Raw genomic sequence first — 25,644 nt, forward strand, 5'->3', positions numbered from 1 at the left:
CCCCCCACCCCCCCCCCCCCCCACCCCCCCCCCCCCCCACCCCCCCCCCCCCCCACCCCCCCCCCCCCCCACCCCCCCCCCCCCCCACCCCCCCCCCCCCCCACCCCCCCCCCCCCCCACCCCCCCCCCCCCCCACCCCCCCCCCCCCCCACCCCCCCCCCCCCCCACCCCCCCCCCCCCCCACCCCCCCCCCCCCCCACCCCCCCCCCCCCCCACCCCCCCCCCCCCCCACCCCCCCCCCCCCCCACCCCCCCCCCCCCCCACCCCCCCCCCCCCCCACCCCCCCCCCCCCCCACCCCCCCCCCCCCCCACCCCCCCCCCCCCCCACCCCCCCCCCCCCCCACCCCCCCCCCCCCCCACCCCCCCCCCCCCCCACCCCCCCCCCCCCCCACCCCCCCCCCCCCCCACCCCCCCCCCCCCCCACCCCCCCCCCCCCCCACCCCCCCCCCCCCCCACCCCCCCCCCCCCCCACCCCCCCCCCCCCCCACCCCCCCCCCCCCCCACCCCCCCCCCCCCCCACCCCCCCCCCCCCCCACCCCCCCCCCCCCCCACCCCCCCCCCCCCCCACCCCCCCCCCCCCCCACCCCCCCCCCCCCCCACCCCCCCCCCCCCCCACCCCCCCCCCCCCCCACCCCCCCCCCCCCCCACCCCCCCCCCCCCCCACCCCCCCCCCCCCCCACCCCCCCCCCCCCCCACCCCCCCCCCCCCCCACCCCCCCCCCCCCCCACCCCCCCCCCCCCCCACCCCCCCCCCCCCCCACCCCCCCCCCCCCCCACCCCCCCCCCCCCCCACCCCCCCCCCCCCCCACCCCCCCCCCCCCCCACCCCCCCCCCCCCCCACCCCCCCCCCCCCCCACCCCCCCCCCCCCCCACCCCCCCCCCCCCCCACCCCCCCCCCCCCCCACCCCCCCCCCCCCCCACCCCCCCCCCCCCCCACCCCCCCCCCCCCCCACCCCCCCCCCCCCCCACCCCCCCCCCCCCCCACCCCCCCCCCCCCCCACCCCCCCCCCCCCCCACCCCCCCCCCCCCCCACCCCCCCCCCCCCCCACCCCCCCCCCCCCCCACCCCCCCCCCCCCCCACCCCCCCCCCCCCCCACCCCCCCCCCCCCCCACCCCCCCCCCCCCCCACCCCCCCCCCCCCCCACCCCCCCCCCCCCCCACCCCCCCCCCCCCCCACCCCCCCCCCCCCCCACCCCCCCCCCCCCCCACCCCCCCCCCCCCCCACCCCCCCCCCCCCCCACCCCCCCCCCCCCCCACCCCCCCCCCCCCCCACCCCCCCCCCCCCCCACCCCCCCCCCCCCCCACCCCCCCCCCCCCCCACCCCCCCCCCCCCCCACCCCCCCCCCCCCCCACCCCCCCCCCCCCCCACCCCCCCCCCCCCCCACCCCCCCCCCCCCCCACCCCCCCCCCCCCCCACCCCCCCCCCCCCCCACCCCCCCCCCCCCCCACCCCCCCCCCCCCCCACCCCCCCCCCCCCCCACCCCCCCCCCCCCCCACCCCCCCCCCCCCCCACCCCCCCCCCCCCCCACCCCCCCCCCCCCCCACCCCCCCCCCCCCCCACCCCCCCCCCCCCCCACCCCCCCCCCCCCCCACCCCCCCCCCCCCCCACCCCCCCCCCCCCCCACCCCCCCCCCCCCCCACCCCCCCCCCCCCCCACCCCCCCCCCCCCCCACCCCCCCCCCCCCCCACCCCCCCCCCCCCCCACCCCCCCCCCCCCCCACCCCCCCCCCCCCCCACCCCCCCCCCCCCCCACCCCCCCCCCCCCCCACCCCCCCCCCCCCCCACCCCCCCCCCCCCCCACCCCCCCCCCCCCCCACCCCCCCCCCCCCCCACCCCCCCCCCCCCCCACCCCCCCCCCCCCCCACCCCCCCCCCCCCCCACCCCCCCCCCCCCCCACCCCCCCCCCCCCCCACCCCCCCCCCCCCCCACCCCCCCCCCCCCCCACCCCCCCCCCCCCCCACCCCCCCCCCCCCCCACCCCCCCCCCCCCCCACCCCCCCCCCCCCCCACCCCCCCCCCCCCCCACCCCCCCCCCCCCCCACCCCCCCCCCCCCCCACCCCCCCCCCCCCCCACCCCCCCCCCCCCCCACCCCCCCCCCCCCCCACCCCCCCCCCCCCCCACCCCCCCCCCCCCCCACCCCCCCCCCCCCCCACCCCCCCCCCCCCCCACCCCCCCCCCCCCCCACCCCCCCCCCCCCCCACCCCCCCCCCCCCCCACCCCCCCCCCCCCCCACCCCCCCCCCCCCCCACCCCCCCCCCCCCCCACCCCCCCCCCCCCCCACCCCCCCCCCCCCCCACCCCCCCCCCCCCCCACCCCCCCCCCCCCCCACCCCCCCCCCCCCCCACCCCCCCCCCCCCCCACCCCCCCCCCCCCCCACCCCCCCCCCCCCCCACCCCCCCCCCCCCCCACCCCCCCCCCCCCCCACCCCCCCCCCCCCCCACCCCCCCCCCCCCCCACCCCCCCCCCCCCCCACCCCCCCCCCCCCCCACCCCCCCCCCCCCCCACCCCCCCCCCCCCCCACCCCCCCCCCCCCCCACCCCCCCCCCCCCCCACCCCCCCCCCCCCCCACCCCCCCCCCCCCCCACCCCCCCCCCCCCCCACCCCCCCCCCCCCCCACCCCCCCCCCCCCCCACCCCCCCCCCCCCCCACCCCCCCCCCCCCCCACCCCCCCCCCCCCCCACCCCCCCCCCCCCCCACCCCCCCCCCCCCCCACCCCCCCCCCCCCCCACCCCCCCCCCCCCCCACCCCCCCCCCCCCCCACCCCCCCCCCCCCCCACCCCCCCCCCCCCCCACCCCCCCCCCCCCCCACCCCCCCCCCCCCCCACCCCCCCCCCCCCCCACCCCCCCCCCCCCCCACCCCCCCCCCCCCCCACCCCCCCCCCCCCCCACCCCCCCCCCCCCCCACCCCCCCCCCCCCCCACCCCCCCCCCCCCCCACCCCCCCCCCCCCCCACCCCCCCCCCCCCCCACCCCCCCCCCCCCCCACCCCCCCCCCCCCCCACCCCCCCCCCCCCCCACCCCCCCCCCCCCCCACCCCCCCCCCCCCCCACCCCCCCCCCCCCCCACCCCCCCCCCCCCCCACCCCCCCCCCCCCCCACCCCCCCCCCCCCCCACCCCCCCCCCCCCCCACCCCCCCCCCCCCCCACCCCCCCCCCCCCCCACCCCCCCCCCCCCCCACCCCCCCCCCCCCCCACCCCCCCCCCCCCCCACCCCCCCCCCCCCCCACCCCCCCCCCCCCCCACCCCCCCCCCCCCCCACCCCCCCCCCCCCCCACCCCCCCCCCCCCCCACCCCCCCCCCCCCCCACCCCCCCCCCCCCCCACCCCCCCCCCCCCCCACCCCCCCCCCCCCCCACCCCCCCCCCCCCCCACCCCCCCCCCCCCCCACCCCCCCCCCCCCCCACCCCCCCCCCCCCCCACCCCCCCCCCCCCCCACCCCCCCCCCCCCCCACCCCCCCCCCCCCCCACCCCCCCCCCCCCCCACCCCCCCCCCCCCCCACCCCCCCCCCCCCCCACCCCCCCCCCCCCCCACCCCCCCCCCCCCCCACCCCCCCCCCCCCCCACCCCCCCCCCCCCCCACCCCCCCCCCCCCCCACCCCCCCCCCCCCCCACCCCCCCCCCCCCCCACCCCCCCCCCCCCCCACCCCCCCCCCCCCCCACCCCCCCCCCCCCCCACCCCCCCCCCCCCCCACCCCCCCCCCCCCCCACCCCCCCCCCCCCCCACCCCCCCCCCCCCCCACCCCCCCCCCCCCCCACCCCCCCCCCCCCCCACCCCCCCCCCCCCCCACCCCCCCCCCCCCCCACCCCCCCCCCCCCCCACCCCCCCCCCCCCCCACCCCCCCCCCCCCCCACCCCCCCCCCCCCCCACCCCCCCCCCCCCCCACCCCCCCCCCCCCCCACCCCCCCCCCCCCCCACCCCCCCCCCCCCCCACCCCCCCCCCCCCCCACCCCCCCCCCCCCCCACCCCCCCCCCCCCCCACCCCCCCCCCCCCCCACCCCCCCCCCCCCCCACCCCCCCCCCCCCCCACCCCCCCCCCCCCCCACCCCCCCCCCCCCCCACCCCCCCCCCCCCCCACCCCCCCCCCCCCCCACCCCCCCCCCCCCCCACCCCCCCCCCCCCCCACCCCCCCCCCCCCCCACCCCCCCCCCCCCCCACCCCCCCCCCCCCCCACCCCCCCCCCCCCCCACCCCCCCCCCCCCCCACCCCCCCCCCCCCCCACCCCCCCCCCCCCCCACCCCCCCCCCCCCCCACCCCCCCCCCCCCCCACCCCCCCCCCCCCCCACCCCCCCCCCCCCCCACCCCCCCCCCCCCCCACCCCCCCCCCCCCCCACCCCCCCCCCCCCCCACCCCCCCCCCCCCCCACCCCCCCCCCCCCCCACCCCCCCCCCCCCCCACCCCCCCCCCCCCCCACCCCCCCCCCCCCCCACCCCCCCCCCCCCCCACCCCCCCCCCCCCCCACCCCCCCCCCCCCCCACCCCCCCCCCCCCCCACCCCCCCCCCCCCCCACCCCCCCCCCCCCCCACCCCCCCCCCCCCCCACCCCCCCCCCCCCCCACCCCCCCCCCCCCCCACCCCCCCCCCCCCCCACCCCCCCCCCCCCCCACCCCCCCCCCCCCCCACCCCCCCCCCCCCCCACCCCCCCCCCCCCCCACCCCCCCCCCCCCCCACCCCCCCCCCCCCCCACCCCCCCCCCCCCCCACCCCCCCCCCCCCCCACCCCCCCCCCCCCCCACCCCCCCCCCCCCCCACCCCCCCCCCCCCCCACCCCCCCCCCCCCCCACCCCCCCCCCCCCCCACCCCCCCCCCCCCCCACCCCCCCCCCCCCCCACCCCCCCCCCCCCCCACCCCCCCCCCCCCCCACCCCCCCCCCCCCCCACCCCCCCCCCCCCCCACCCCCCCCCCCCCCCACCCCCCCCCCCCCCCACCCCCCCCCCCCCCCACCCCCCCCCCCCCCCACCCCCCCCCCCCCCCACCCCCCCCCCCCCCCACCCCCCCCCCCCCCCACCCCCCCCCCCCCCCACCCCCCCCCCCCCCCACCCCCCCCCCCCCCCACCCCCCCCCCCCCCCACCCCCCCCCCCCCCCACCCCCCCCCCCCCCCACCCCCCCCCCCCCCCACCCCCCCCCCCCCCCACCCCCCCCCCCCCCCACCCCCCCCCCCCCCCACCCCCCCCCCCCCCCACCCCCCCCCCCCCCCACCCCCCCCCCCCCCCACCCCCCCCCCCCCCCACCCCCCCCCCCCCCCACCCCCCCCCCCCCCCACCCCCCCCCCCCCCCACCCCCCCCCCCCCCCACCCCCCCCCCCCCCCACCCCCCCCCCCCCCCACCCCCCCCCCCCCCCACCCCCCCCCCCCCCCACCCCCCCCCCCCCCCACCCCCCCCCCCCCCCACCCCCCCCCCCCCCCACCCCCCCCCCCCCCCACCCCCCCCCCCCCCCACCCCCCCCCCCCCCCACCCCCCCCCCCCCCCACCCCCCCCCCCCCCCACCCCCCCCCCCCCCCACCCCCCCCCCCCCCCACACAGGGGCTGATGGGAATTGTAGTCCTTAACATCTGGAGTGCCAAAGGTTCGCCACCACTGGCATAGAGGCATGGAAAGCAACAGCAGGAAAGATAAATCTTTTAAAATATGCCTGCACAACAAGGGAAGACGTCTTGAAAACATTTTGGACAGAAGAATCCTTTTAAAAGGGGGTTCAGGTAAAATGTTTCCAGGCAGGAAATATAACGTTTTCGGAACCAAAGGGAGAAAAAAATAATGCTTCACTCCATGGAGGAGTTTTATTTCCTGCCTGAAAAGGTTTTTTAAAGATTTGCGCAGAAAGAGCCATTGTTGTCAAAACAAAATATCTTTTTTTTCATAATGCCAGAACCCTAAAGGATCATGTTCTGAGAATTTGTGTGATAATATCTGCACGATTTACTCTTAGAATTATTTTACATGAAAAGCAGGTATGTCTTGGCGCTCAGCTCTCTTGAAAACAGGTGTTGCGGGGGAGGGTCAAGCATGGCTTTGAATGTGCGTCATCCTAAATCAATATTTACCAACCTTTTCGATGTCACGGTACCCTTGACCTCACTCTTCATATCTCACGGTACCCCACCTTCCCCTCCCAGTGCCCCTGCTTGCACCACCCCCCACCTTCCCCTCCCAGGGTAAAGGGAAGAACTGGGCAGGGGGGGGGCAGGAAGTGGCTGCTGGCCTTGTGGTAGGCCCTGCCCTCCATGTCCTTGCTGGCGCCGGCAGGAGACACCACAAAAGTGAGGGGGGGGGGTTAGCATTTCCACGGTACCCCTGGGACATGCTCACGCCACCCCAGGGTACCACGGAACCCTGGTTGAAAATCACTGTCCTAAATGAACGTTCATTCCAATGGAGCTGGATGCTGCGAGATGAAAAATTGAGATGAGAAATGTAAGGGAATAAGTGAAGTTGTGGGGTTGGGTTGGGGTGAGGGTGAAGAAGGGCTTGTAAGAAAGATAAAAACTGTTATAAAAATATTGTCTCAGGCTGTTCTTTATCAGTTCTGACCTTTATTTGCTGAAAAAGCACGCTGCTTCGCAGCTTCTCTTTTGTGAAACGTGTAAAAATCAACTGGTATTCCTGAATTTCCTGTTAAACTAGTATTGCATCTGCTTCTAAGCCAAATGCTCACATCTGTGTAGTGTGAAAAATTACAAAATATAATTCTTTTTTTTTCTCTTCTCCCTTCCTCTTGCTTTCCCCTGCGACTCTTTACAGATTTGAAGAACTTGTGAAAAAATTCAAAGTAGAATATCATGCTGGTGGATCGACTCAGAATTCTGTTAAAGTGGCTCAGGTTTGTTTGTTTGTTTGTTAAAATACATGCAGAAGATACTGTTAATGGTTTTGTGACCTTTTGTCAGAAAATTGCTTATCTTGTGACCCAGGAGCATTGGTCAGCAGAGGGTGCAGTGTGTGAAGTTAGTACCATTAGTGCAAAGGACTGAACACTCATGAAACTGCTTGCTGTATCTGGACCAACAGTGGGCATGGAAGAAGGGAGAGCCCACTCATGGAAGGCTGAGGGGCAGTAGCGTCTTTAAAGATGGATACTACTTGCAACCTGGCAACTTGAGACTCTAACGGTGTAGTAGTTTGTGGCTGATTTGCTTGGAGAGTAACATCAAGCCATCACTGGGCCTGGTAACCTCATAGATGTTTGATAAACTTGTATATGCTAATTAGCAGCTGTTGGTGGAACATTAAGGCAGGACTGGGTCAGGTATCAAGAGGCCAATCAAGTAGCTCAGATCTAATCAAAATAGATCCACAAATCAGGAAATTCAGTTCAGGAAGTGAGGACAAACCACAGGATAGGCATTAACCTCTTATAAATCAGGGAGCACCGTGCAGCCCTTGATGTTGGTTAGATATTTCCCGTGACTTTGGCATTCTCATATTATCCCTGGGATGTAGAGACATTTGCCACTTTCAGCTCTTAAAGGCAACTGAAAAGTATTCAAGGCAGATTCTATAAGAGAAATGTGACACTCATGTGTCATTTATCCCATTGGAAATTCTTGAATATGGTTGTAATAGTACAGAGAAGAAATCCCAATTTGTGTGAAAGGGTGGGGGGGGGGGTGTGTGTGCGTACTTTTTGGTGACATATATCCATGCTGACAGTAAACATACGGCTGGCAGTAAGCATATAGGAACACGTGGATTTCTTTCACACTGAATCAGAACCCTGGTCAAGGATAGTATTGTGTACTCAGATTGGCACCGACTGTCCAGCATCTCGGTCAGAGTATTTTCACATCATCTATTGCTTGCTCCTTTTAGTTGCATATTCAGGGAATTGAACATGGGGCTTTCTGCATGCTAAGCAGATGTTCTGCCACAAAGCCATTGTCCCTCCCTGAAAGTTTTAAATTCCGGAAGAGTTGCACTATCAGGTAACAGTTGCCAACGACTCTGATGCTCTTCACTTGTGGTATTTTCAATAGTGAAAGATATTACAGTTTGACTCTCTCAAGAAACATTTCTATCAAGTAGTAGCATTTGGAGCGCCAAGGGATTGTTTCCCCCCCCCCAAATAATCTAATTAATTAAACCTATATAAATTGATAATGGGGTAAAAATACTGGCAATAAAATGGTAAACAGCAGCATTGAAAAAGTAACAGAAGCAAAGTTATGTATTAAAACCAGTATAAGAGGCCTAGATCAGTGATGGCGAACCTTTGGCACTCCAGATGTTATGGACTACAATTCCCATCAGCCCTTGCCAGCATGGCCAATTAGCCGTGCTGGCAGGGGCTGATAAGGAAACCAATTCATAACTATCTAGAGTATAAAAGGTTCCTCCCTAACTAAACCTAGGTGAATTCCATGACGCCGTTGTGGGGGAGGACTTCACACAGCTGCCGCCGCTGGACCAAAGCCACGACGATGTTATTCCCCCCACAACTGTGTTTTTCCAACTCACTAAATGAGCGAGTCTTTTGAAAAACAGCGGCGTCTGCCCAGTGCCGAGTGAGTGGCACCACGTGGAGAACACTGTTTATCGGCACATGGCTGTTTTTTTTTAAAAAAACTTACCTCTTCCTGCGTGGGGACAAGGGGACACGGCTCCTGCCCCCGACCCCCGTGGCATTGCCAGGGCATAGGGGTGTGTCTCCTCCTCCTGATGGAGCTACGCAGGGAAGGAGATGTAAGTTCAAAAAAAACAGCAGCACGCCTATCAGCAGAGTTTAAAGCGGAGTCACTCTGGTAAGATGAGAAGGTCTATAGTCTTCTTGCACTCACTGCAACCTCCTAGCACACTTGGAAAAGAATACTCTCCGTGCAAGATGTTCTTTCCATAGGAAGGTTTTACTTTAACAGTTGCAAGGTTACACAAGTCTATGCTATCCAAGAGCTTTGTACCTCCGGGACTGCATTACCCCATATGTCCCTACTCGGCCTCTGCGCTCAGCAGAGGCCAATTTGCTGGTGGTCCCCAGCCCCTCGATGATACGGCTGACCTCCACGTGGACCAGGGCTTTTACAGCCCTGGCCCCGGCCTGGTGGAACACTCTTCCTCCAGCTGTCTGGGCCCTGCGGGACCTTGGTGAATTCTGCAGGGCCTGTAAGACTGAGTTGTTCCACCGGGCCTTTGGAGTAACCAGCCGTTGAATGGTGCCCCCTTCTGTTCTCGTCTCTGCCTATATTTATATCTTATTGACGGAGCTAGCAGTCTTCCCGTTGGGGAGGGTTTTTAACAATGGGTTTGCGGGGTGCCTTTGAATTTTTGAAATTTGACATTTGAATCTGATTTTAATCTGTACTAACCGCTGTTTTTAAAAAGGGATTGGTAATTTATTTGTATGGAAGTTTAATTGTTTAATCTTGTTTGTGTTTAGTTATATTATGATTTGATTTTGTTGTGCACCGCCCAGAGCCCTTCAGGGATGGGGCAGTATATAAGATTAAAAAATAAATAAATAAATAAATATAAGGCAATACAGAACTCTTCAGCAAGAACACAGTGAACACACATACTGAAAGACTCAGAACTTAGCATATACAATGCATTGGTTCTTATACATGCAACCGGATACTTTTCCCCCGTCCTGGCAACAGCCTCTCATTGGTCTAGACTAGAGTCACAGTTGAACTCACCAATCATGTTAAAGGTTAACTGTAGTCACTTGTCCCTAGACTGACTGTCTCTGGCCTCTGTGTTGGGCAAACTTCTGCCGACTAGAAGATGAACCTTTTGTGAGCCTTTATTTTTTATATCATGACAGCACCTCCATGCAGATGCATGGCTGCGGGCCGCGGCAGCTCCCAGGCCACCCGCACACAACGGCCCGATTCCTGCGCCGTGTCCATGTGGAACCCGCCCTATTGAGGCAAGAAGAAGAAAAAACACCTCAGTAAAAGGGCCAGGTCAAAAGGGCCAGGCCTTCTTTTCCTTCCAGAAGCTTGATGATCTTGGGGCCTGACAGAGATGGAAATGGCAGTAATGTGAGGATGTTTTGGAGGTCATTCATTCATAGGGCCGTCATAAGTCAGAAGCTACTTGACAGCGCTTCACACACCTAGAATCCTTGGAAATGACCCCTTTAAATTTTGCCCAGAAGGGAACTGGCAGACCATGTAGTTGCATCCCAAGTAGCAGGAGCGGTTTCCTGTAATGTGTGCCCAGTATTAATATCATTGGCATTGCATTTTGCACCAACTGAAGCAGAAGGTTCCTATCTGGTTTGCAATTGTATGTGTCATGTGTCCTGGTACAGATAAGTAAAGGTGAAGGTAGTCTGTTCAAACACTAGATCATTACTGATCCTGGGCTGATGTGACATCAGAACATTTTTGGGTCAGATTGCCGTTGGCTTCGCACTTTATACCCACTTTAAAATGGATTAAGCTGAGTACTCGTTTTACTCACCTCAAAGGATGGAAAGCAATTTTGAGCCGGTAATCTGAAACCAGCTTCTGTCAGGTCGTGAGTAGAGCTTTGACTGAGGTACTGCAGCCTGCCACTGTGCACCGGGGGGCTCCTAAAAGTCAGCACCAGCTCAAAAATCATAGAATCATAGAGTTGGAAGAGACCCCAAGGGCCATCAAGTCCAGCCCATGGCCAGGCAGGAAGACACAATCAAAGAACTCCCTGACAGATGGCCATCCAGCCTCTGTTTAAAACCCTCCAAAGAAGGAGACTCCACCACCCTCCGAGGCAGCACATTTCACTGTCGAAATGACCTTGTTAGTTGGGTAGAGCAAGTGTTTTTCATCCTCTATTCATTGCATATACCTGTTCTCCCCACCTGCTGCCAGCAGAGCTAAACTACAGGGTAGCCTTCTGAGATGGGATGGCCAGTGCCACTGAGTGTCAGGGTCGAGGCCCTGCTAGTAGGGTTCTATTTCCCAGTAAGTTTCTGTTTCCCCAGTTGTTCCTGTTCCCCCCACTGGGAGGGACCGCCCCCAACAATCCCTATATATACTGGAACTGAGGGCAAGAACCCTCAGTTCCAGCACCCTGTATCTTAGGGCAACACACATCAATAAAGTTCGTTTCTTTGTTCAAAGTCGACTTTGTCCGAGTGTGTCCAGCCTTACATTGTGCTGGAACTCACTTTTCACACTCTACGGCATCCAGATCGTCACGAAATGGCTGGACACACTCGGACAAAGTCAACTTTGAACAAAGAAACGAACTTTATTGATGTGTGTTGCCCTATGCTACAGGGTGCTGGAACTGAGGGTTCTTGCCCTCAGTTCCAGTATATATAGGGATTGTTGGGGGTGGTCCCTCCCAGTGGCGGGAACAGGAACAACTGGGGAAACAGAAACTTACTGGAAAATAGAACCCTACTGGCAGGGCCTCGACCCTGACACTGAGAAGAGGAAGAGAAGAGGTTGGATTTATTCCCTGCCTTTCTCTCCTTCAAGGAGGCTTAAGGCGGCTTACAAACTTGAGACAATACTCGAGGCTGTAAATTCCACTTGCACAGGCGTAAGGGGCAGTACAACAGGATCAGGGCATTTATGTTAGTTCAGGGGAGCAGGGTGGCAGTTCCATGCACAGGCTCCAGCGCAACCACAGTGGCGGAGCGCGCTCGAGTTCATTCTGGCACCAAAGGGGACATGCCTGAGGACAGGCATTAATCAGCTCCCTGAGCCCTTTCAGCACAGGAACGCCCAGTTTGCCCAGGTGAGTCTCACACTGGCAAAAACGTCGGAGCAACCCATGGAGCGGCTGCAGTGGCTCCGTTGTGGGGATGGGGGAGCACCCCTGTTGGGTTGCTGGCCGCAGCATGCTGGCAGGGGTTGATAGGAATTGTAGTCCATGAACATCTGGAGAGCCACAGGTTGCAGACCCCTGTTCTAGGGCAGTGATGGCGAACCTTTTTGAGACCGAGTGCCCAAATGGAAACCCAAAACCCACTTATTTATCGCAAAGTGCCAACACAGCAATTTAACCTGAATACTGAGGTTTTAGTTTAGAAAAAATGGTTGGCTCTGAGGCATGCGTTACTCAGGAGTAAGCTTGGTGGTAGTCGGTGGCTTTGCTTTGAAGCAACTGTGTAACTCTTCCAATGGGTGAATCACGACCCTAGGAGGGTTTACTCAGAAGCAAGCCCCATTGCCAGCAACTGAGCTTACACCCAGGTAAAGGATCACACTTTAGTTCTTCCCATGAAAATCAGTGGGGTTTAACAGTGCTTAACAGGGTTACCTACACTGCTTCCCCAAAACTAGGTCTTAGATTTAATGCTAATAGAGCCCAGCGCCCAGCCTAGATGTGTGGGCCGGGGGGAGGTTATGAAACTCTGTTTGAACTCTGTTTGTGCGTGCCCACAGAGAGGGCTCTGAGTGCCACCTCTGACACCTGTGCCATAGGTTTGCCATCACTGTTCTAGGGCATAAAAGGCTTTCCACAGTCAGAGCCGCAACATGGTGATGTGGAAGTGTGTCTGCCTCAAGCACGCAGGAAAATACAATTCTTCTTCTTGCTCCACCATTCAGCCTTCACCAGGAAAAGCGTTCATGAGAAATTTTGTAATGACTTCGAAGAAGCGTTTTCATTACATTAAAATACAGTGTGTGTTTGTGTCACACACTCCTGTTCATTTCCCAGCACACCTCAAGGAAAGATCCAGGGTTGCAGCGTAAACATCTCGAGACAAGAAATAATATTTCAGGATTCCCATCCGTGTGCCTTGATCTGGGTGGTCCTGGCTTGCCCAGTCTCAGCACATCTCGGAAGCTAAGCGGGGCTCGCCCTCATCAGTCCTTGGGTGGGAGACCTCCAAGGGATACCACGGATGTGATGTGGAGGAAGGCAACTGGAAACTACTTCTGGGGGTCTGTGGCCTTGAAAATCCCACCAAGGATCTCCATAAGTCTGTTCTAACTTGACAGTCGGAAAAAAAAATACCCCCACACCCATGTTTTGTGTTCTGATGGGACAGAGTGTTTTTAAGGGCTGCCTGTTAGCAACACTATTGTTACTCTAAGGTGGAATGTCCAATAACCTGTTCGTGCTTTACGAGCTTGACTAAGTAGTCTGTGGATTTCAAAGCTTTGGATCACATGGGAAACCAACCAAAACTGAGTTGAAAGCAGTATAGTAGTACACCAAGCTTAACTGTTAAACGATGGGGACATTTTCATTATTGGTCACTGTGTCATTAGAGTATAAACTGCAAGATATGGAAGGCATCTCCCATAGTGGCAATACTTAGATAGTAAAAATTAAGATAGAAGGGAATTGCGGCTGCAAAGGCTCATGTAGAAGAGGGTGTGAGGGAAGGTGAAGGAAACCGTACAGAGAAAACGGAAGTAAACCAATTAGAGGCAAATAAGCAGAATAATTTCCTGATAGACAGGTGTGCAGAAATGGCGTGAAAAGAGAATTAGTTTTCTGAGGCGTACTCTGAAAAAGAGTTGGTAAGGCTGGTCTAGGAGTATCGCTTGCAAGAAAAAAAAAAATAATTGGTAGTCAGTTGCCAACCCCTTGGTGTGCAAGGAGGTAAAGAAAAACCTTGGATATTTTGCTAAGCGTTCCACACAGCTACCAAGTTCAAAGCCAACGACATAGTGCAACATGTTCATTGCAGAGATGTCAAATGCATTTGTTACGAGGGTCGGATATAATGCAGCTGGGGGTGGGGTGCCTGGACTGGCCAACCCACGGTGGAGTTGGGTGGCTGCCTTGAGGGACTGCCTTGAGGAGGCTTATCTGGCCCACAAGCCAGCTGAGGCAACCCCCTCCCCTCGCCCCTGATCTGTTTAGCCCACCAGACCAGATTTGGGGGGCCAGCCGGCTCGCAGATCTAAGAAGAAGAAGGAGGAGGAGGAGGAGGAGGAGTTTGGATTTATATCCCCCTTTTCTCTCCTGCAGGAGACTCAAAGGGGCTGACAATCTCCTTGCCCTTCCCCCCTCACAACAAACACCCTGTGAGGTGGGTGGGGCTGAGAGAGCTCCGAGAAGCTGTGACTAGCCCAAGGTCACCCAGCTGGCATGTGTGGGAGTGTACAGGCTAATCTGAATTCCCCAGATAAGCCTCCACAGCTCAGGCGGCAGAGCTGGGAATCAAACCCGGTTCCTCCAGATTAGATACACGAGCTCTTAACCTCCTACGCCACTGCTGCTCCCTCAATGGGGAGATCTGGTTCCTGGGCTGTATGTTTGACACCCCTGGTTTATTGGGTCAGGCAGATGGCGCTAATGATCAGCAAAAGAGACTGTTTGCAAATTTGTAGGAAGATGGCCAGGTTTTTTTCAGGGGGGGGGGGCACGGGACAGAGTCAGAATACGAGAGTATCCAAAGTAAATGACCCCAAAGCATTCAAATGAAATAATGTGATAGCAGTCACTCATCATCCCAGAAGCGGAGCAGCAGCCACCACCTATTTCAGATGGCGAGGAGGCCCAAAAGTCAGCACCGAATTTCTCGCCAGATCCCTATATCTTGTACTCAACTCATAATTTTCTCATCTTAAACTTTCCTCCACCACGTGACTCTTCATCTTAGCTGCCTGTGACTGAGACAGGGTTAACTAGGAGTATACTTTGGGGTTCACCTCAAACTTAAAAGGAGCAGCAGTGGCTTAGGAAGTTAAGAGCTCTTCTTCTTCTTCTTCTTCTTCTTCTTCTTCTTCTTCTTCTTCTTCTTCTTCTTCTTCTTCTTCTTCTTCTTCTTCTTCTTCTTCTTCTTCTTCTTCACTGGTTTGTGTTTTCAGATAAGCTGTTTTCAGTTGGTTCCCATTGTTTTTCTGTCTCCATGACACTGTTAAATCCATCTTTTCCTATTAATGCCTGCTGTCAAGCCCTTGGCTTACTGGATGGGAGCGGGGTCATGCACTTTACGGTGCTGGTGTTAAACACCGTTCTCAGTTCATCCAGCCTGCCCTAAGCCCCGAGCCGGAAAGAAGAGGCGCAGCATATTAAGTCCAGTTAAATAAAATTTATGCCCAATTGACATTTCCCATGTTTTTCATGTGAATCCTTCTGTATATAACACAAAGAATCCTTTCTTAATTCTTCTGCACAAAAAGTTCAAACTGCTGCATGCCACTTCGTGTGTTCAGAAAAATGACATGGTACAATTCTCCAGGATGTATTAGAAGGCAAATGAGAATTTTAAAAACATTTTTGATCTGTGTAAGCTGTCTAAAGTATGGGGGGGGGGGGGTATGCATTTTTATTAAGTAAATTAATTGCATGTATAAGTGCTTATCCATCTTTGTACAATTAAAAAGAGAGAAAAGGGGTATTCCGTAGCTTTTATATTAAGATGTGTGGACTGTTTTGCACAATGTAGATTCTACAACTCCTATGTCAGTACAGATTTTATTAGATAAATTTGGGCAGTCAGAAAAATGATGTCTCTATATTATTTGTTCATAGAAGAAATGAAATTCATGTGTAGTGCTTCATCGAGCTATATTCAGTCGCTATGTTTATTCTACATGCTTTGTAGGCACACAGATATATCTGGCTTTTAACTGTCACATGCCTTAAAAGTTATATATTTCATACTTTTAGTAATTCATACTGGTAAGTATTTGATACTTCAAGCATTAAACAAACATTGACTAAATATCCTGGAAGAGAAAGGAAAACCCTCATCTCAATTTTGGTTAATAGAACAGACAAAGAAATAACAGCAAATGTAGCCAAATTTCCTTGGGGGTGAGGTAAAAATAAAGAAAAAAGAGACAAAAATTATTATTGGATCTGAATTTTAAAGATATTATGGATTTTACAGATTTTAAAAAATTGTATTTTAGCTTTACTGATTTTACTTGTAATTCTATCTATCTATCTATCTATCTATCTATCTATCTATCTATCTATCTATCTATCTATCTATCTATCTATCTATCTATCTATCTATCTATCTATCTATCTATCTATTTATACATACATACATACATACATACATACATACATACATACATACATACTTCATATTTGTTATACTGCCCACCCCGGAAGGGCTCAGGGCAGTTTACAACTTAAAAACCATAGATAAAACACATCAAAGATGATAAAACCATGCATCAAGACACAAACCACAGGGACATAAAAACACTCATAAGATGAGCATAGAATTTTAACATAGTTCTAATTTTAGCATAGAAATAGAAATGTAATCAAGAATTTAAGGGTTATTTTACCTTGTATTGGTTTTAATAACACTTATAATATGTTAATAATACTATGGCCCAGAGCCCTTCGGGGACTGGGTGGGATATACATCAAATAAATAAATAATACCAACTAGTTGGCTTTGTGTATGCTGTAAATCTAACTGTAATTTTAAATAAATTTAAACTGTACTTAGAGCAAACTGTTTTGCATTGTAGCTGTTTTTCAGCTCAACTCTGCTTTTATGATTATCTCTAGTGGATATTTGTATTAGAGATAACCCTGCTTATCTTTCTTAACTGGAACAGTTTATAAACATAAGTTATATGCTGTATTTATGAAGTTGTGACCTTTTCTGGATGTCATCTGACCTTGGCATCTGAGCAGGGTTGGCCCTGGTCAGTGCACGGGTGGGAGACCACTAAGGAAGAAATTCAGGAATCCTATGCAGAGGCAGGCAATGGCTGACTCAGGATACATGGGCCACGTGGAAAACTTCATAATTCCAGGTGGTAAGGGAGGGGAAGGAGGGGGCCTGGCATCTGGACATGGCCCACCCACCCTAGCAGAGGGGAGGGAGGGGTGGCATGCAAGGGAAGGGAGTGGGGAAGGGGAGAGAGTAAGGGGTGGCATGACTTGGATGACCCAGGCTAGCCTGATCTCATTCAATCTCAGAAGCTAAGCAGGGTCTGCCCAGGTTAGTATTTGAATATAAGAACAGGAGCAAAGTTCAGGGCTTCTGTGAACAGTCAGGCAGGCAATGGCAAACCACCTCTGAACGTCATTTGCCTTGAAAACCTTATAGGGTCGCCATAAGTCACTTGCAACTTGACAGCACTTTATACTCTCTCTCTCTCTCTCGCACGCGCACAGTGTAATCCTGATGGCATGATAATTATTACCATAACCTATGATTGTACTAATTATTTTAGTGTAAAACATCACAGAGCCACTTATTTACTCATGATGTTTACGTTTCTTCCTGATGTACTGAAATCTGTACAGGATTTCCTACCATCTTGTCATGTTTCATAGGTCAGGCTACCCTTTTTCCTTTCCAAATAATGTCTGAGAGCCATTCCTACAGAGAAGAGCCTGTCTTTATCTGCCTTAAAGTTCTCGCATGCTATGATAACTGGCTTATCATCAAACAATTTCAGACCTTTATGTCGTGCAGATATGGGAAAGAGCTCTTATCATTCTGCTGTTGCTGCTAGTGAATCATGTCAAGTAAAATGTTGTCTGCGTAAGTTAAACATTTTTTCCTAGCCCAGAAACAGTGATCTGCAACTGTGTTAACTCACTCAGAATGTTAATCTAGAGGATTTCCCACCAGATCTGCTTTTCCCAGAAGGTTTTGACATTTTCCTTCTCCTGGACATCTGATGGCTGCCCTTGCATTGAGTCAGACCATGAGGCTTCCTAGCCCACTATGGTTTGCATCTGATTTCCCCAGCTTTCCATGGTCTCTGCGTCTGCATGGAGCCCCTTGTGTCTTACCCGAACGAGTCTGGTCTGTACCGTTTTTGGTTGGGGAATTAGCTGAAAACAGATCTGCAGAGCAATAAACTGGGTAATGAAAACTGCACCTATGTATCACTTCCCTTAGGAATCCACATGAAAACCAGACATAAGAAGGATCTTTAAAATTTTATTAAGGACTAGCGGTCTCGGCCACGGGTTGCTGTGGCTGAGTCTGGTGAAGTGGAAAAGAAAGAAAAGGGGAAGCAAACGGTTCGAACATGTGTCATTGCACAATGATTGGAAGGGAGGGGAGGGGCAAGGGGCCCCTCGCTCCCCTCCCTCTCTCCCGTTCCCTTGCATAGCAACCCGGCCGGTCCCTCCCTAACATTCCCCTTCCTCTGCTAGGGTGGGTGTGCCATGTGCAGGTGGCTGGTCCTGTCCCTTTCACTCCCTTCCCTTGCAGGCGAATTACCTAGCTTAAAACACACTGGGAGGCATGAGCTATGTTGTGTTCAAATTTCAGAGTGTTTGGTCCAGCAAACCCCTGGACCCTCCCTCACCTTCCTCTTCCTCCGCTAGGGTGGGTGGGCCATGTGCAGATGCCCCCCCCCCATCCCTTTCACTCCATAAGGCAGTGGTTTTCAAGGAAGGCATGGTTGTTTCCCTTGTATCAGAGGTGTGTTGCTTTGATGGCCAGCAGATGGCGCTGTTGCGGAACAGAACTGTGGTTCCAACTGTCACAGGTGTGGCATGTACACAATAACTGGCACAGTTGTGACATGTACACAACAGGAGGTGTGGAAACACTATGGTAACCTGGCCGCACGCAAATGCGACGTTGTGTGGAAATTTCAAAGCAATCGGTCCAGTAGTTTGGGAGATTACCTGTCAGCAGAAAAACGCACTGATAGATTTTTATATATATAAGATTTGTAAGAATACAAACTCAAGCTGCCAACACGCACACAAAGTTTTCATAAGTCTAGGATGTGGAGAGAGGTGACTGATAGAGTAGGGCATTGAGGAAAGGTCGATGGAGGGACAGAGTAGGGCATTAGGAAACGTTGACCCTCAGGATATGGTAAAAGAAGCAATTTTTCTGAAACAAAACAAAGTTCCGTTCCCAGCACAGATAATTCTATGGGGAAAGACTTGATTGGATTAAGACCTGGGAGCGCCCAACTCTTGATGAGATTTGGGCTGTGCTGATGAAATTGAGACCAGGACCATTCTCAATCTGGATGACCGTGGAATGTTGAAACAAAGGAACTTCAGCAGAAGTGGGATGTTGTGGGTTTTCTGGGTTGTATAGCCATGTTCCAGTAGTATTTCTTCCTGACATTTAGCTGGCATCTGTGGCTGGCATCAGGAGAAAATACTACTGAAACACGGCCATACAACCCAGAAAACCCACAACATCCTAGTGATTACAGCTGTGAAAGCCTTCGACAATACCTGGACATTCAGAAGGTTGATGGCTCCTTGATGGATTGCCAAGAGGTTTAAGATTAAATTAACGTTTAGAAGAAAGGGGTCCGGTGATCTAGTCGCTCTGCTGATAGAATCAGGGAGTGAGCATTTGCAAGCTCTTTGTGAGACTGACGTGCCTTCTCAAGTCTGTGCTGCTGTTATCCAGATTCGAGTGACTGAGCCTGCAGAGGCGGCGTTGTTTGCTGCTGTGAATACTTGGGTTTGTGAGGGGGAAAGCATGTCTCAGGCAAACCCTCTTGATATCAAAGCCCTTGAGTTAAAATTGACCATTTGACCCTTGCGCTGCTCCATCAGTCTGAGCTGTCTCTGACATCAAGAAATGACTGATAAGGCCTTAGAAATGACCCTCTGTCTGGCTATAGGCTTGCATGCCAACATGTGGACTGTGCTTATTGCAGTAAGGAGACACATAAGAACCACCGTTGTGTTTGGGTGAGATGTTGATGGTGTCCCCTGATGTGGCCACAATGGCCCACTGAATTCAGTGGGTTTAATGCGGCGCAAGCAACGCAGCGACATTATTTTGTTTCCTCCCCAGTTTCAGAGTCGGCATAAAACTAGAATGTGTTTGGGACACAAAACTGCTGAAAATTGTAAACCCCTCTCTTAATGAAAACAATAGGTTGGCACGGAATTCCCTCCGAGGATTGGAAATTCTCTGTTAAGTCTGCCACAGATCTGGCATTATAATAGATTTCATTAGGGATAAATGAAGAAATCATCTGTTCCAGAAGCTTTGGCTTAGAGAATGATGCCTAATATGGTTTTCCGGGCCAGCTTTATTTCTATGCCCTGCATTTTGATCTGCTGGGGGCAGAGTGTCGACGCAGTTTGGCATTTTTGGCGTAAGTATGAATAGTTAGTGCACCTCCATGAGACAATGTGCGTTGGCTGTTTTTCTCTGGAGGAGAATGTGTCCGCGTGCCTAGGAGGCAGGACTAAAGCTCGGATTTTTATTGTATCCTTCCCTCTGATTTTTGTCTGGCAGTCACTTGGTGGTTAGGGGTTGTCCCATTTGTAATCCATGTGTTTCCTCTTTGAAATTGACATGGAACAATGCCAAGTCATTAACTGCAGCTGAGAGCAACTGAGAATTAATACACGTTTGGTGCAGCCTGGCTTTATAAATTATCATCGATGAGTAATTATTGCTAAAAAAAATTCCTTTGTGCATCTGGTTGGCATAATGTTATAGCAGAGAAAATGCAGTGGCTGTTTTTTTTTCCTTTGAATCAGCAAGAAGGATTTATATTTCTAAATCACAGCGAGTCTTACTCTGCATTCCTTCTTTGTGCTAGCCTCGTTGGTTGTGCCTCTGGGAAGTAATCAAAACATTTTACAACTCTCATTTCCTATGAATGGCAAGGAAAAAATGTAAACAGTAAAATAAAATGACGTTATGAACCAGTGTAACATTAAATTACTTCAAAATTCTGTTTATAATACTTGCTTGTATTGCCAATAACTCAACATGGAACTCAATTTGCTTTGCTTTATGCTGTGTATCTTTTTGCACAGTGGTAGCACAACTGTTTGTTTATTGCTAATTCATTAATTTCCTTTTAAGGAATATTTTGGGGAGGTTCCATTTCATCATTGAAGGCTGGAAGGGGAAATAATATTAAAAACTTGACCTGATTTGGATTTCTTTTAAGGATTAAGAGGAGCGTTTGCATGCCTAAAACTGTAGCTAAAAAGGGAATGATAGTCCCCAGTGCAAGCAGTCAGTCGTTAGTGACCTTTGGGGTAATGTCACATCTCAACGTTTACTTGGCAGACTTTGTTTACAGAGTGGTTTGCCATCACTTTCCCTTGCTGTCTACCCCTAGACTTTGGTACTCATTTTACCAACCTCCAAAGGATGGAAGGATGGAGCAACCTTGAGCCAGCTACCCAAAACCAACTTCCAGCATGGTGTAGTGGTTAAGAGCAGGTGCACTCTAATCTGGAGAACCAGGTTTGATTCCGTGCTCTGCCCCTTGACCTGTGGAGGCTTATCTGGCGAACCAGATTAGCTTGTGCACTCCAACATACGCCAGCTGGGTGACCTTGGGCTAGTCACGGTTCTTCGGAGCTCTGTCAGCCCCACCCACCTCACAGGGCTTCTGTTGTGGGGAGAGGAAGGGAAAGGAGATTGTCAGCCCTTTTGAGTTTCCTACAGAAGAAAAAAGGGGGATATAAATCCAAACTCCTCCTCCTCCTCCTCTCCCATGATTCGTGGGTCCAGTTCCCCGTTGCAGCTCTCTCGCACTTCCCTGTCCTCCCCGCCAGAGACTCCGCTGATCCCTCAGCCTGCTTTGCAACACCCAGCTGTGTGCAGCTCCTGAAGCTGCTTGCTGGTCCCCAGTGACAGGAAGGCAGGGAAATGACCCCGAGGATCTCGAGACGGGCCTTTGGGATGTGTGTTGGAGATCCCAGGTGTGGCTTCTCTCACTAATGTATGCAGGAGACATGCAGAGATGGGGGTCAGCCTGGCCCCCTGGATCGCTCACAAGCTGCCCACAGTCGCACCTCACAGAGCATCACAGACTAATGGAGGGGACTGAGCATTCCATGGGCAGCCCCTGCAGGGGCTGATGGGAATTGTAGTCCATGGACATCTGGAGAGCCACAGGTTGCAGACCCCTGGGCTATCCTCAAGACTTCTTGTCACTCGGAACGGTGGGGCATTATAGAAACAAAAATTAACAAATTAGGCTATTCTTTGGATTATCTGGCCATGCTACCATCTAAAGAGACTTTCCAACTTCTGAAGAGAAGGCTGTTTGACCAGGAACATCAGATCCTACTGCAAAAGGCTTCCAGGACTTGTTCTCCTTTAGCTCTAGGTATCACCTACATTGGTAATAAGGGGACTCAATACCTGCACCAGGTAACCGTGCCCAGGCTCCATAGAGCAATGATGTTGGCCCGTTGCAATGCCCTTCCATCAGCCGTGAGACGTCAACAGGAGAGCATTCACTAAAACCCCTTACGCCAAAGGCTATCCATTATGCAATCGGGAATTGTGTTGACTCTGTAGACCAGTATTTTACTTCTTATTGGTCCACCTTCTACACAGTACCCAGTGAGCTTCAAAATAGCTTGTAATCACCTCTGCTACTCAAAAAAGAGTATGCAATCCTGACTTGCAAAAGATTACCCTTTCTGTTAAGGACCCTGACCCCAATGAGTAGTGATGCAAACGATGCAGTCGCCAAATTTTTGGATTTGTATATAAAACAGCGGTTTAGGAGCAAATCCTGAACATCAGCCTTCTCTACCTGTACATTTATTTTAGTTTCCCTCTACTTGGTTAAGTGGATCTGTGTATATAATGTCGTTATGCCCTGGGCTATGCCATGCCACCTTCTCTCCCCCCTGGATGTGTAACAAGAAGATAAACACTACCATCGCCAGGCATTTGCGATCTGCCTTCCCACTGCGGCTTCAGTCTTGCTTACCCTGACTTTTTGTTCCAGCACACGGAGTTGTCAGTTTTGTTTGCTTGGGAGATTATTTTTTAAGTGTACGTTCCTCTTGAGGAAACAACAGACGCTTTTACCTTTCCAGTGCCCTCTGATGGCAAGCCATTGTTCAACTCTCTTTCTGCAAATAAGGGCAAGAATTGTTGATCTTTACAAGGAAAAGGTCTTCCGTCCATAAGACACACAAGTGTTTCTGTTGTCTAGAAGAAGGATGGTGCTGCTTCAAAGAACCGAGAGAGCCTTGCTGTTCTCACAGTCCCAAGGACAAGCGCGTACATGTGAATCATCAGAATCATCAGAATCCATTTGGCTTAGTTATGAAAATGAAGCAAGACCTTGTGCTTGGCTCCTGCAGCATGGCAAAGCTGTGACTGAAGTGGGATAACCATTGTGTCATTGGAGATTAGAACAACCCCAGGCCCCGGTGCGCTGTCTTGCAGCCAGTACACGGTCCTGACGTGAAGCCATTTGTTTGATTAATATGTTTTAAGCAATGTTTTCTTTTCTTCCGAGCTCTGTGTCAGGTAGAGGGCTTGGTAGGTCAGAAACAAAGGATAGATTTATCTGTGCAACCTTGCTTCAACCTGTTTTGGGAATGAATTATGTAAATCCAGTCTGAAAAGGAACAGAAATTCTTCTTTTTCATTCAGATCAAGGATTTGTTTTACAAGTGAGTTAATGATCTACGGAGAAATTATCTTTAAAAGGTTCTGCCAGAGTGACATATGTTTTATGAACCAATAAATGCAGTGGTTCTTTTTAATTGGGATTCCAAATAACTACAAATTTAGAATCAATTCAATTCTAATTTCAGAACAGTATTTTTTTAAAATTTTTATTTATTTATTATGAGATTTATAAGCCACCTCTCACCCCCGAAGGGCTCGAGGCGGCTCACAAAATGGCTGCACTTTAAAACAACAACAACAAATCAACAGAACATTTCAAATACAAAAATGCAGCTTAATTCATTAAAAACTTAAAATTTAAAAAGAAGCTTAAATAGCGATTACAAATTTACATACAAGTTAAAAACAACAAAGCGCCTGATCTAAAGGTCAGCAGAGGGAGGGGATAGGTAGGACCCAAGATGGGGATCAGGGCCCGACCAGATGGAAGGCAGAAGCCTCAATGGGGGGTGATAGAGACATGTGGCCGAGCCCAGTGGAATAGCTCAGTCTTACAGGCCCTGCGGAACTCACCAAGGTCCCGCTGGGCCCAGACAGCTGGAGGTAGAGCATTCCACCAGAGCATTCCACCAGTATTGATGAATATGAAGGTGGTCCTGTAATGAAGATGTGCTTTTGATCATTTTGAATGGCTTCAGGAGGAGCAGAAACAGGCTTGTTACCCTCCACCCACTTGTAAAATGGCTCCTGTGAATGAAGTTGAACATGTCATTGTATTTCTGTTAGAAACACCGGGTGTATCAAGCAAGGTAGATTGCTTTAGGTTCCAGTTTTGTAAATGACTTCTGGACCACCATGTAAATGCCAGGATTCCAGCACAGCTGGTGAACAGGAAATAAGTTGCACAAAGACTAAAAAAATATGCTTCCACCCTTCTCTTTCTTACTTTCTTTCAAGTTCACGTTACATAGGAATACCTTGTGCATCTGTGTTGATGTATTCTTTAGAGGAGCAGCATCGTTCTTCATTAGAAATTATAAAAAGGCTACTTGTGTTCAGTGAAAATAAATTCAGAGGACAGTGATTTGGCTTAGACAAGAGAATTGGCTTGAGCATGAACATTTTCTTAGTTTGAATCCGATATTTAATCAGAGATAAGTATGGGGCTGCAGGAGGAACTTTGGTTTTTAATCTGCAGAAAAAGCAAGCATTGTGAAGTGTATGACCCAGGCTCGCCTTATCTCGGAAGCTCAGCAGGGTAGTGATCAGATGGGAATCCACCAGGATCACTATGCAGGGGAAGCCATGGCAGACCATCTCTGCTCACCTCTCGCCTTGAAACCCTTGGGTGGGGTGGCTTCAGGCTCTGTTACTCCACTCAGTCATTGAGACTCAAGAATTGGTTCAGGAGTTTTATTGAACTGTGTCAGGATCCTTGCTGCAGGAAGCCAAAGCTGAAGGCCCCCGACTGCTGCAGTGACATTTTATTTATTTATTTTATTTCTTAGGCTTTTATACCGCCCTATCCCCAAGGGGCTCCGGGCGGTGTACAGCGTATAAATATAATACAATATAGAATAGCTAAAACATTTGAAAGCAGCGATAAAAACAATGAAAACTAACTCTAATGAATATGTAATAAATACTAATAAAAATATGTGTGGCGTTCAGCATTCTATTTTCAAAATCAGAATCCTCTCCCCAAAAGGGAGGGATGGCGAGTCCCGTTGGATGACAGACAGCCCAGGTTCTCTCAACGTTCCCGCTTCTTCACATCCCGCCCCCCCCCCCCTCCGTTCCCACAATGAAGTGAATAGCGAAAAATTGAGGTGAAGTCAGCACTGTTATGTGTCCCAAGTTTCAAGGACGAGCGATAGACTCAATTCCCCCGCCCCCTGGGGGGGAGGCAGGAACAAGGGAGGCCTGCTTCACTATGTTGCAAAGCGCAGCGATTAAAACAGAAAGGTCTCTTAACAGACCCAGATAACAGCAAGTGCAGTTGTGACCTTGGCGCCAGCTGGTCGATGCCTGGTGAGGCAGGGAGGGGTGTTTGGTGGCACTTTCCACCACTATTTTATGTATAATAATAATAATAATAATAATAATAATAATAATAATAATAATAATAATAATAATAATAATCCCACTAGTAGTCGGTGCTCTAGGAGGAATCCCAAGAAACCTTGAAAAGCATCTGGAAAGCCTGAACGTGGACAGAACATCAATCCACCTGCTGCAGAAAGCAGCACTTCTAGGAACTGCACACGTTCTACGCAAATACCTCTAATAACCTAGGTCCTTGGGAAGGACTCGATATTCAGAGACGAATTCCAGACACTTGTGCTGTGTTGGTATGTGTATTATAACAACAACAACAACAACAACCTTTAATGGCATAATTAAAACAACAGCAGCAATATACCAGCAACAATGGCGACCTCAGTGTAATGATACAATCTCCAGTACAGTTATAACCGTTTGCTGACG

At 55.2% G+C, this 25,644-nt stretch overlaps 1 protein-coding gene across 1 annotated transcript in view; it reads left to right on the forward strand.

Annotated features, from left to right (window-relative positions):
- Positions 1–25,644, forward strand: part of ADK (adenosine kinase) — a 204,059-nt gene that overhangs the window by 70,334 nt on the left and 108,081 nt on the right. Inside the window, exon 4 of the mRNA XM_048504471.1 lies at positions 6,735–6,813. Coding sequence (XP_048360428.1) covers positions 6,735–6,813 — 79 coding nt within the window. The remainder of the gene's footprint in view (positions 1–6,734; positions 6,814–25,644) is intronic.

The sequence above is a fragment of the Sphaerodactylus townsendi genome, linkage group LG07 (genome assembly GCF_021028975.2).
Source record: "Sphaerodactylus townsendi isolate TG3544 linkage group LG07, MPM_Stown_v2.3, whole genome shotgun sequence".
NCBI classification, from domain to species: Eukaryota; Metazoa; Chordata; class Lepidosauria; order Squamata; family Sphaerodactylidae; genus Sphaerodactylus; species Sphaerodactylus townsendi.